Below are 13,703 nucleotides of genomic sequence, written 5' to 3' on the forward strand. Positions count from 1 at the left end.
GATATACTTACTCAACGATTTTCTCATCTAACTCCCTCTAAGGATTCACTTGTTCCCAGTACCCCGGCCATCAGTTACTCAAACTCCTAGGAATTGCCCGAATACCGTAATTGCCCGGATCAAGAGATTTCGTCCGAAACTCGTATAACAACTCACGTATAACATCTTTACTCGAATTCTAGCGCAACAAACTCCAAGTTTCCTCTGATTAAATCCATTACCAAATAATTATAATTTAAAAAAAAATCTAACCCGCTGTTTATAAATATCCCACAGAAATGATAACCAAATTCTGTTAATTTACCAAATTGCGTCTCTACTCCAGAGTTAAACAAACAAATGATGATTGGCTCAAATATCTGGTGATTTGCGGATTAACAGATGACTCAGTTATATTAACGACAGACAACTACCAGCTTAAACGTCCATATAAGCACAGGGATCAAGTAATTACTATCGCGCCATCATCGTCATCATCCAGGAGGCTTCAACTGCACGCATTTTCCCATGTGGTTGTGTTAACATGAGGCATATTGCTTCTCCTCCACTTCACTCTACTCTGTCTCTACAACATACTCTGCTCTCCATAGAATGTCCATCGGAGTTTATTAGATTGCAACAATCATTCTGATGATTACAGCCAAAAACATCATAATCGTTAACGTGGATGTATACGACATCAATGATAGTCATGACTATGGACCATTGCCGGAGTTTATATTGCTGGTGATCAAATCGCGACGCAATTTCGATCACACCAGGGTGCTGCGAATATGTTCCCTTGATATTCGCCGGTCAGTGGCATTTATCATTTAACAGTTTCATGACTTTATCGACCAAAAATATATATGTTGACAATTATTGAATGCCACAATAAAGAAGTAAAAATAGCAGAGGAGAATGAAGGGTATTATTGGTATTAATAAATAAAAGTGATGGATAATGTGATAGAGTAATAATGATAAATATGCTTACGGCATAATTCTGAGGAGTAAGAAGAGTTGAGATGGGGTGAGATGGGGTGAGCGTCTAAAAGCTACTAGGGAGGATCAGGGGTATGAGGGTAAGCCCGTTTACTGCCAATAAGGGAGGCATGCATAATAGAAACCGTCGGGACAGTGGAAACAGAAACACCAGGCGAAGTACCATTCAACCCGAAGCAACATCCAAACAGTACAACCATACGAAAGAGAAGACCGACAGTGAGACAGTGAGACTTAAGGGGATGCTACTTTACGAGGACTTGCAGCAGCATTAAGAGCCTCTTGAAATCCTGCTACCCTTATACTAGTCTCTCTTGCTCTCCTGTATCCGCATTCCTTTCATAAAGTACGTCAGCAAAAATACATTATGCATAATTCATTATTAATTGTTTAATTATTCACGGGAAAATATCTTTCATTTTAGTTTTTATTTAGTTTTTTTTCATCTTCAGAAAACGGCAAGTAAATTCCTTGTAATGTAGGATGCGTTTGTATCAACTTGTATGCTCCAGGCAAATTCTTGTCTCCGTATCGTATTGGCTCGTACATGAAAGCTTTTAGTGCCGGGTATAAACGGTCGCAATTCCCTAAATTTCATCAAAATTCCGTGGATCCCAAAATATAGCAACGAGTCTTGTGACAAAGGTGCCAATGAAATATATGCAAATGTTTTGATTCAGAGAGGGGATGTGTTGTTAAAGTGGGAGGAGAGGATGGGATATGAAGTAATGTAAATAAATGTTAATATCCATGCATGCTGTATTCCCAGTTAGAGCCTGTGCCTGTTGGCGAGCTGGTATTTCTTACATGCTTTGTTTATTATAGTTATCCGACGTTCATTATTATGAAATACGATTCGACGGGCATTCGAGAAGACCTTCTTTGCCCTCGTCTCCACCTCCACCTCTACCTCTACCTCTGCCTCTGCCTCTACTTCCACTTCTACCTCTTCAAGTCCAGGTTTAAAGTTGGCTCTGCACATACGTCGACATCCCACTTTATTTATATCCTTTAAATGGATTTTATTTAAACAATTACTCAATTAAAAAGCTGTAAATTATTTTATAGAGTAATTTTTTCATCGACGCTACGAAAAATTAAAAACTGGAAAAATTTTAATAGCTGATTTAATAAATACTGTAGACTGTAATTTTATTTATAAAACTTTCTTTAACTCGCTTGACTTGTTCCTGAATATTTTTACTTATACCCAACAGGCTGTATTATTTCATTATATTAAAGAGAACGAGAGAAGTAGGAGAGAAAAGATATTGTAGCCAAGCTACCCGTCCAGGGAATATGTATCTATCCGTCTAACCGAGTAATTTAGCCCGTGGCGCAAGAAATACGCCGGGACTTTTTGTATGAATTCATTAGCAATAAGCTCCTATACTATTTACCTAAAAACATTCAGCTTTTTAAAAAAACAACTACTTGGAATAATTATCAGAAGAAAATTATAAATGAGAGTGAGGGGTAGAGAGGAAACTGGGCAGGATGGGCCAATTTCAAAATTTGGTGAAAAAAATTTATTTGATAATTTTGAGGGCTGGGTTGTCACGCGCCTGAATTTTTTTTTTGTTTGTAATGAAAATTGTTGTAAAATGGGCCGTTATGCCCCGAGCTCTGTTATATATGTCATTTAATATTGTGAGACTGATGATAAAAAATAAAATTTATGAACGGAGTAATATATTGTCTGAACGCATTTTTTCTTGAGCCGATTATCTGTTAATACTTGCGAGAGAAAGAGATAACATGCGAGGCGTGTGCAATCTAGTGTATTACCGATGTGCGTCTATTTTTACGTAAGGGGTTGGTGTATCCACGGACGCGTTGCCAACCGTAATACAGCCACCGAGACAACGACAGTACCGAGAGAGTGTGGAAGAGAGAAACACACACATATTGTAAGAGTGTGTGCGAGTGTGCGAATGAGAGCGAGAGTACTGGCGTATACAATGCATAAACGCTCGCCCGAGGGCGCATCAGCGCATTAACAATTATATTACGGAAGCTCACTGTTATGCGCCAGCGAATTCATATACGCGTGCGAAGCTGCCAGAGAGATACCAGAGACGAGAGTCGATGAGAAAACGAGTCTACTCTTACAGCCAGCGCGCCCTCGGGGGCCAAAGGGCGAGCTCAAGGGGTTGTAACGTCACTTGAGAATTGCTCAAAAAATATTTACAACAATCTTTACATGCTCACAATATTTTTTGTTATACAAGGTCGTTCTTAGTTTTCATTTTAAGTGATCAAAGAGTTGACGATAGTCAGCGTTAGGACGAAATAGTTGTTACAGGAGTTGAACCGGGACTTAATTAAACAGCTAGCTTAGTTCACAAAGTGACCGCGTGTGTAGACTTGCGTGTGTTGCTAGAGAGAAAGCTCGAGACGCTGAGACGTGTAAGGGTGGTCAGGTTGTGTGATATTGGACAGAAAGACCAAATTCTGATATGAGTAATGAACAGTTATTTATAAAATTCATGGGTTATGAAAAAACAGTTATTAATATTCAATTTTCGAGGGAGGTTTTAATATAAATGAACTTTTTTATGTTTCCTGGATGTTTACTTCTAGAAAGGAGCTAATTTAGCGGTTACTTTTTTCTGTTGGTAAGCTTTGAAGGCAAGTGCCGCGGTCGGTGGCGACCCCGGGTCATGTTTAAGTGTCGAGGGTGTCATGGAGGACCGCGGAGAGCTACTGCACTACACTAGTTGATGGTGTAACCCTTGGGTGTGTATCAGTGGCGAAGAAAAGAGCCAAAGGGAAAACAAGAGACGTCCTTTTACCCTTGGTGGTGTCGTTATAAAACGACGTACAAGGAATCCCTTTGTAGAGCATACCCAGTTGACGTAAACGCTGCTACATATATATCTACATCTACATACATATCTATATATTTACAGCAACACTCGTCTGTGTCGGTTGGTCTGTCTTTGCTTATTCAATACGCGCTCGTATTCTGATTCACTGAATCTTTGGATACGTATAGAGTTGGCCGCACTGGGCACAATAGACTGGACTAGAGTTGACCATGGGAATGAGTTTGAGTGTGAGTAAAAGTAAGGGTCGGTTGGCTACTGGACTGCGAAAGCAAGTCACAACAGTGGACAAACATTAGGAAGCTTGCTTCGATCTCTTCGTTGTGAGAATGTAAAAAGGGTATCGGTGTTGGTGTTGCTGTTGCTGTTGGCGAATAAGTGACTGAGTGAAAATGAAAGGGGTGAAGGGGTTGCGGGAGTAAAGTGGAATGAGAGTGGGTTTATGACGAGCAACCGTTTATACCCAGTGGACCCTCTTTGTGGCAGTTTAGCGTTTCATGTCCTATTCCGACTCATTGGAAATTAAGGAGTGTACCCGGAGAAAGCGTAAAGGGAAATGGGTTTGGGATAAAAAGAACCCAGTAATGTCTAGTGAGAATGAAATAAAAGGGATTCAAAGAGATATGGATGTAAAAGATACCTTTTGTGTTTCTTCCATAAGACTTTTTTATACTTTCGTAATTAATAATTTAGAAAATAATTGTTGTTGCTGCTGCTGCTGCTGTTATTATTAAATGTACAGGGAATCTTTTAGCGCGACTTAAAATTTAGTTAGCGAGAAAACAAGAGAACAGAATGGGAATCAGAGGGTTGGAGTCCCCTGGGTCCCAATTACACTGACACCCGATCCTGGCATTACCGCCTGGCTAATTCGAGAGGGTGACTCCATGTCCATGTATAAATCTCAGTCTGGTTGATTGTGCAGTTACTGTAGATATATACATCCACATGTCTGTACAGATACTGCGGACAGAGGCGAGGACAGTGGTTGCAGAGGATTAAAGGTGAATGACGTGGTGTCAAGTCGCGGTTTCAATGGAGATAATAAATACTGAAAGTTGAATGTACGATAATTCAAACTTCCTCAACTCAAGCTCGAACTATTGCTGTGTTTATATTTTTTAACGCTGGCTAGCTTACAGCTACACCAGGATACAGTACATAATTTAAGTTTAAAGACTTGACTGGCAAGATAACTTTGAAGTTAAAGGACAAAGTGCATGGCAAAGGATTCCCTTGGAGCGTCTACAAAGTAACAAAATGGTTTAGCTGCTAATTACATCGAAGCCGCAGCTCCTTGTAAACTGTCGATGTTTGCGGAGTTACTGCAACCTGGTGCCTAGTTCAGATGGTTGTTTGCCTGCCTGCCATCTCGATGTGTGTGTTTATGCCTCTATGTCTGACGTTCATTTACCATCTGCCGTTTTACCTCGAGCTTCCGTGGTTTCGTTTACATCCACCGAGCTTTTTGTTGTCAACATCTTATCCAGATATTACTCAGCTTCTCAATGTTAGCGTGAGCTTTTCAACTCAAGGTTTGAGGAATCTTACAAACAAGTCAAGTTCGGCAATAAATATCCGGCTTATGATTTTGTCTGTAAGCTTTTCCTTATTTACTGTTCTTGTAATTGAGAAGGAATTTCTGATGATTTATTCCAAGGCGTTGCCCTCGATTGCGTTCTGTTGATGATTACAATGCACTGGAAATAATCTGGTGACTTGAACCCCAAGATGTAAGACAATAAAATTAAAATAATGAATCCCTCCCACGGAGGGTCGGGCTTTGGAACCTTTAGCGAAATGTCAGTGAATCTGTTTGTGAAAATTTTTCTGCCATTTCAATTGCTCATTCGATTTTATCAATCAAGATGTTAATCTTGATTTATTGATTTTCTATGACGTTTTTATTGGAATTGATGATCGGCATAATTTCAATTACGAGTATTGAAAGGTTCAGGGTGGAGTTGAGAAAAATAACTCGGACAAGACAGCTGACGGTGTCTCTCACTAGACCATTTGTTGAATCAAGGGTTGAATTATTTTTACGAACGTCACTTAACAAATCATAAAATGTAAATGAATTGATTTTAATTATGGAAATTGATTATAAATATGAAGAAGCATTTGGTTTTTTTAAGAACACACAAACCCGTGAAAGTCTAACAGAGTTAGATATGGGGTCGAAGGGTCTCAGTAAGTTTCCGGAGGCTCGGTCATTTCACGTCTAGCTGTCATATTCATGTATTGACACTGAGTCGGTTGACTAATGGACTGGCTGTTGTCCCAAGCTCGTATTACTACCAGGGGCTAGGCTTTTTTTCGCCAAGTTCCTTCTCGCCCGTACCACCAATCCAATGGATCTTATCAAATTTACTTTTTGCGAGGCTATAACTCATCACATCACGAAAAGAAAAAAAAAAAAAACAGTATAAAGTTATATCGGGAAATTAGTAAATGTAGATGTCACGTTTGAAAAGTATCGATTCGTGTTCCATTTTATTTTCTAATCCATTTAAAATAGAAAAGTACAATATAATCTATATTAAATATCTAATAGAAGCCTAATGTCCATCAACGTCATTGCAATTCAATCCGTAACCTTCGGAGGTATTAAGATACAACAAAAAAAAAATAGTGCAGTCATTGTCGAACCATCAGACACTTGTGTTTTTTAAAAATATTTTTTTTATACATCCACCCTCTGGCTTATTTTCACAACGAAACTTTCGGCTCATCGGCTCGATGAATTCATCAAGCCAATAATTCTTTTGTGGCGTTTTAATTCGCGCGACATTACGACACACAAAATCCCATCACCAAAAACCTTTACCCTGTTATATATAACGTTATATATATTTATCTCTTGTTTTTTTTCATTATATTATTTTTTGCTATCGGAAAACACTTGGTGACGTTTGAAAAATGAGTATTTTGTGGCATAGAAATATATATAGCGTTTAAAAAAAAATCTAAAAGTCTCGAGTCATCGATCTCGGATACTGTCGATCCGTTTGTCAACTGCGTTTGCGATATGAGGGAGAAAAAGACTATTCTATGGCTAGTATTACCTCCTACCAGTTATTCCTCACCCTCATATTCGTCCTCATCCTGATACTCATACTCGCTCTAAAAAGTACATATCCACCATCAGCACACTATCACAGCAGCCCCTTTAGGCTCGTGTATCCAACGAGTTATCCGACACGTATTGTCACCAGCCATATTTTATTTACGACTTTGTATTGCGCCCACGCTGAATCTGTAATGCCGCTCCTACAGTCTAGATTCTGCGGACAAGCTATGACACTTGATATTCGAACCGACTATATAACGCGTGGGTTACACCATAAATCTTTTGTTTTGTTTTCGTTTTTACCAAGACGACGTCCTCAAGTCATTTAAGTTTTACGTTTTAGCTGATTGAAGACATCCGGAATGCGACTAAATTATTGGATGAGCGAGTTTCGGGTCCGGAACAAGTTTTGCTCCGAGAGAAGGGTCGAGCTTAAAGCCCTGGTCAAAGGAACCAGCCCATAACACACGAGACAACTATTCTATTACCAACTGACATCCGATACAAAGTTGGTTGAGCGATCACGGCCTTTGGCTCGTTCTGTTCCTTCCTTCCATTACTCTGAGGATCCTAAGTCGCAGAACTGAATAAGGGTGATGTGATGCTGCTACCAAGTACTAGACTACATACAGCCAATAGTTATAGTCATAGTCATGTAGCAATAGTTTGAGGCAAAGCTGCTACTGCTGTAGCATCTCTTAGACGATACGGTGCCGTGGAAAGAGAGAAAACATCAACACTGAATAATAGGATACGCGATAGAGTAGTAGCAGTGTCTCATAGGATGCGGATGCCCAGAGACTTTATAGCTCACAGTGTCTCTACGGCTTCTTGATTTATTACCGAGTTAACCCCCCGAGTACTATGAAACCCGTTCGAGACATTCGATACCCCACACGACTATACTCTTATCCGTCATCCTCGAGTCTCTTCCCAACCCAGTCGATTATTACCTCGCGAATCGAACTTACTGGTCCTCTTCTCTCCGCACGGTTCCATACGCCCTCTCATCATCAGATAACTTTGCGCGTAACGTCTCGAGGATCGATACTTTGGAAACAACTACATCTATATCTAGTATACTCTACTCTGTACTTACTTCTTGTCTTCTGTTCGTCCTGCAGTTGCCGGTCCAGACTGTCCTTGACTTCCCTTTCTCTCAGCACATCCATCTTGAGCTCAGCTGAAAAAAAAAGCAGAAAACAGAAATTAGATCAAGTGACTTTTAAAATTAACAATTTGGTAAAATTAAATCACAGAGAGGGAAAGAGAGACTGGTTAAATTATTAATAAACGAGGGTTACAAGTTAATTTTAAGTTCTGGAGGTCAATATAATTCGACAATAGGGCTGTAGCTGGATGATTGGGTGCGTGTCCAGCTGATCGAACTTGAAAATGTCGAGAATATCGCACGGTTTGCTGGCTTCGTGATTAAATTCAACGATACCCATAACGGAGCTCGCATAGTTACCTCTAATAGAATTATATTAAGACATGGAAATTATACTCGATCTCTTCTTCTTCCTCTAGTTCATGTTCTTGTTGGCTTTCTCTGCAAAGTATCTTAGTGTTCTAGGGAAGTTAGTTGGTACCTTGTAATACGAACGATTTCCATCTCTGTTTCTATCTCTGTCTCTATCTCTATCGCTATCGTTAGTTTGTTATACGTCGGTGCTGTACTTTACTCTGTTCTTGGGTCCCCCAGGGAGCCACCACGCTAAATTAGCCATTTCGAATCTCAGCGAGGGTCGTTAGAAACGACTACAACTACAACTACTTCCTACGAGAACGGTCGAAGGAACGCGAATAATATTTCCGTTGTTCTATTAACTTCAAACTGACTGACGTCAAGTGAAGAAAGCTCCTGTCTTGTAGATTAAAATTTAAGTCAATTAACAATTAACAGGGCTAATTAATTTCAGCTCTGCTAATAATTATTTATTTGACAAAGTAATTAGTATCGAAATAGCTGGATTGGGTTCGGTCCCTGAAATCACTTTGCCCTAGTAAAACTTTATAAAACGTTTCTGGGATCTAAATCAAGCTAATTCGGGTTTGCGGAAAGTTTAAAAATGATAAAAAAATTTACAAGGGTATCATCGGTCTTTTTCTCTCGCCCTATTTTTCCGCTCTCTCGTGTTGGTACGTTTTATCGAGAATTCGCCCTTCCGAGTCCGTCCAACGATCCTCAAATTACGTCCGGGGGTAATGAGCCGTACAACTCGTAACGCACGACATTTTCGCAGCCTATAAGCTTCCCAGTCTCTTTGCTCTATCGCTTATCGGTTTATCAATTTAACAATATACGTCATTTAAGTGCCTTCCATTACCTAAGTATCATTTTTATTACTATTTATTGTTATTGTCATTTTTATTATCATTAAAATAAATCTATAATCATTAACAATTGTTTTTAAAACAAGTATTGCAAGATATTTCATATCTTTTTAGGTATTTTCCATTTTATATTATTTACATGCCTGACAGGTATTTTTGCTATCGAACACCGCCGACCCGCAGGATTAAATAATTAAAAAAAATTTTTGATAGGAAAAAAAATGTATCGATATGTGAAAAATTTATAACGCTATTTGCAAAGTATAAATTTCGGTCCCGCTAACTCCTGAGGGGCGTTATGAGTATTAAATTTGAATACTAACCAGAATATATAAACTTTATCCATGGTCTCGTTATTGCCAATTTCAAACATGTTTCGTTCACTTTGTACGATCGTTTATATTATTATCCATTTCTCTTTACTCAAACTCATCCATCCACAACTACAATCCTTGTAAAAATATAATACATAAATTACAACTCATTAAATTTATCGTCAAAAGTTAAACTATCGATCCGAATTTGTATTTTTAAATTTTTAACGTCACGTAATTTAATTTAATTGTGAAAAAAAATAAAAATGAAGCAAGTAATGTACTGAAGTTTGCGGGAAAAATTATTTAAAATAATGAAAGTGAGAAAAGAATATTGAAATAACGTCTTGAGCATTAAAATTTCAGGGATTAATATCTCGGCATCGCCTCGTTAGACTTAATGCTCCTGGTCCACGGTGGCTCATGTTTAATTTTATTCTGTCGCGACGATGGTATGCACCGTTACGGCACCCTTGTGGCCCAACGTCTTCACTTTCATCTCTCATCTCTTATTTTTATTCTCATTTTCAGTCTCAATCTTGGTCTCATTCTCTGGTTATACTCCTTCTTAATGTTATCACCCCACATCTACTCAGTCATAACATGAAAGTCATAGACATTATTCTTATTTCAATTACGAGCTAGTGGTTACCGCGGTCTCGCGTCATAAACCGTGAATAACTTTTAAGAACTCGGGTAACAAGAGAGTTACATTTAAAAAGGTTTATTTAAGCGACAACTGCCGGTGAGCAAGAGAACCCAATTAATATCCAATGAGTCGTCGATTTGAATAATCCACGTCATCATTAATTACACTTTCCTTCCCCCCCCCACTCTTATCGTCATCGCTGCTTATAAATTGAGTCTACAGTTTCCACAATTCATAGAAGCTGCTGAGCTTTCGGAGCTGTAATTAAATTTAAATGTTAATTCTTATATTCTTTTCAGTGATGATTAATATTAATAAAGTAGATGATTGATTTGCGGTCTTATTGATCGATTTTGATATGGAAGACACAAATATAGACATAGTGATATTGACAGGCAAGGTTGTGTGCATGACATACACTTATAACGTGTGTACAACCTGAGATATTCTCCGTACATATTACCCGAGGGGGTTTACTCCCAGAAACAACAACCGTGTCAATTGCTTCAGGCAACGATCCTCGTTTTCATAGTAAATGTATATTCATTTTTTATTTATTTTTTTTAATAATAATAATAATTTTTTTTTTTAATATTTACCTAATATCGAAATTTCGTATATTTGTCAGTAAATAGATAATTGTAATTAAGATGTTTGGAGGCCGCAGGGGTGTCAGACAAGTCTTTGGGAAGAACGCTAGCATATAGAAGTAAATAAAAAATTTTTTTTTCTCAACACCGAGTCCTGAGTCTACACAGAAAAAAAAAAATTCTCGACTGAAGGTAAATATTTTTGATTCAAGAATATTTTTTTGGAGACCTAAATTTTCTCAGATAAAGTAGAAATCTTCTCCGACCAAGACGAATTTTTTTTAACCAAGACAAATTCTCTTGACTCAAGAAAATCTTGACTTGGTTTCCGAAAACGTTTGTCTTCAAAAATATTTTCTTGACTCAAGATAACTTTTTTTTCTGTGTAGATTTTCTATCAATTTTCAATCGGATTTCTTAGACGGCGATCCTGATCAAAATTTAGGCCTCCGTGAGAAGTTTCGAGGCCTCGGGAGTGCTAGAGTAATAATTAAGTACTGAAATCGAAGTTACTTCTACTAGTCGATTCATTTTCGGATAAGTCTATTTGTTTATTTTTCAAGGATCAGGAAATCTTGAATTGAAAATATTAATAAGTATTTAAAAAATATGAAATTGAGATTAAGAAGACATATAGGCCTAAATATATCATAAATTTCTCAAAGTAATCTGGTATAATCCTAATGTCGTAGTATTTACCTAAGCAAAGGAGGTCTTTACTGTGTACTATATAAGGGGAAGGCGAGTTAGGATATTATTGTTTCTACCCTTTAATGCTATAGTTGAATAACGATTAAGTACTTGGAAGTTTGTAGCAGCCTTTGGGCGCCATTACCTCCCTGATATTTTATTGTCACTCACAGAAATAATCGCCGTCTCTATCGTTAGTTCTAAGCTTTGATATATTTTTCCGCTGCATTCTAGGTGTTTTTAAAACGGCAAGATTAAAAAATGTAGATAGCAGACTCGGGAGAGGTTGGAATAGAATCTGTCGGTTGGCTGATATCGACACTGACATTGATTACCTCTCGATAATTAACGATGCAACGGTGGTAATAATTTCTCAATGTACCGAACCCGCGGGCGGTATAAGGAGACTTACTGCTGTCGGTCTGGAGGACTTGTTTTAATATTGAGATTTGCTGGGAATATATTTTACCAAGTTTCCAAAGTATACAATATTATTATTATTATTATTATTATTATCAGTATGTTGCGGAGAGTTTAGTCGCCGAGATTTGTATATTGTGTTGAGGGTCGCATTATAAGCACCAGTCAATAATTATTCGTCCGGGATTTACTCCCCGCGAGAATAAGGACTTGCGAGTTGTTGTAGCCAGGTTTCCCTCCTCTGGGATTTAAGACGGACTTAGGACTTGTTCCGGTCGCTGACCACTTTGCTTCCCATTAACCATTAACGGATTTCCACAAAATAGGATTAGATATTAGCATCCGCCCAAAGAGCTAAGTTGAAAGTGACTAAGTACAAGTATTTTCAATTCATCTTAGTTACTATTTACGGTTTCCTCATATTTGTTATCGTAATTACTTGAGAAAATATCATGCCAATATTTGTTTATTCATAATTGAGTTATTAAAACAAAAATTTAATTGAGTAATTTATTTTTTCTGGGCCCTTTGTCGGCCACTCTTCGGCTGAAAAAAAAGTCTATTGTTATTTTGACTTGAAATTTTTTTACCCGAGTTACTGAATTTTATTAAAAATATTTTTACTTGAAAAAAAAATGCCTTTTCTCGAGTAATTAAATTATGTGTACTCGCAATATAAATTTGAAATGTTATTGTACATAGAAGGCATAGAGGTAATCACAGTAGCTTTTAACTGATATAACGTAATAAAGAGTTTTGTGAACGTGTCTGCCATCTGCCCGAGTATTCAAACCTGCACGCGTACAAAATACATACGTATTGTCCGCGTGTTTGAATTATCTTTATAAAAAAAAATATAAAGTGCACTTTTATTATATAGAGCCCGCAGATAATATCATTAAAACAAACAAAATGTATAAACATATACTCGGTAGCTTTAATTTAATTCAATTTCACTTCATTCAATTCAATATTCCGTTCGATGATGAAATGAAAATAAAAAAAAAAAAAAAAAGAAAGTCTTAAAAATTTATTCAACACATTTTATGTCAAGTATATATGTATATATATTTCACGGGGATTTAATGTGTTAGACTAATCTCGGAATTTTTGTTGGCACTAAAACGAGGATAAAAATAAAAGGTACGAAATAGCTTTTCGATATCGACAGAGGTCGCGGCACCTTGTGCATCAGCTTGCACAGGTTTTCTATATCCTACACAATATACCTCAGCCTATATCCCAGTCACCGAGTCAGTGAGAGAGCGAGTGAGTGAGTGAGTGAGTGAGTAAGCGAGCGAGCAGAATAAAAGGGCCGAGAGTTTGTTGCTGAGACGAAAGATACCACCGAGAGCCTTTTCACGTTTTGCGATAGCTCGCAGACAAAAAGAGCTTGAATGGGTACGGGTATCCATACACGAGTTATTGGCTGCTCAATAAAAGTCTCAGCCACCCTGAAGAACATATTTTTTTCGATCAGATCTCCTCTTAAATTATTTAATTAAATTTTTCATTTTTTAACTACGGTCTTTACAATATTACTTAAAAACTTTTTACACTCGAGTACAAATAAAGTTTGATAGTAAAATTGATAACGAAGAGTAAACTTAATAATGACAGAACACGACTAAAAAGAGGAAATTCCGTGTGATATATTTAACTCTTTTAATTTGTTACCTTTTCTTTTCTTCATAAACTTTTTTTATTTTTTTTTTATTACGAGCTTAGCTGTTGGCACATAACGAGGTACTGCCACGACGTCAGATCGTTATCGTTATTACGAGTGCAGCTCGTATGCACGTCTGTCCGTCAAGTCTAC

General features: G+C 37.6%; 1 protein-coding gene across 6 annotated transcripts in view; it reads right to left on the reverse strand.

The window, feature by feature from the left end:
- LOC130667723 (dachshund homolog 2) overlaps positions 1–13,703 on the reverse strand; it is a 150,501-nt gene that overhangs the window by 25,761 nt on the left and 111,037 nt on the right. For all 6 annotated transcript variants that reach the window (XM_057469535.1, XM_057469536.1, XM_057469534.1 and 3 more), the window contains one exon: positions 7,984–8,067. In XM_057469535.1, coding sequence (XP_057325518.1) covers positions 7,984–8,067 — 84 coding nt within the window. The remainder of the gene's footprint in view (positions 1–7,983; positions 8,068–13,703) is intronic.

The sequence above is a fragment of the Microplitis mediator genome, chromosome 5, assembly GCF_029852145.1.
Source record: "Microplitis mediator isolate UGA2020A chromosome 5, iyMicMedi2.1, whole genome shotgun sequence".
In the NCBI taxonomy this organism is placed as follows: Eukaryota; Metazoa; Arthropoda; class Insecta; order Hymenoptera; family Braconidae; genus Microplitis; species Microplitis mediator.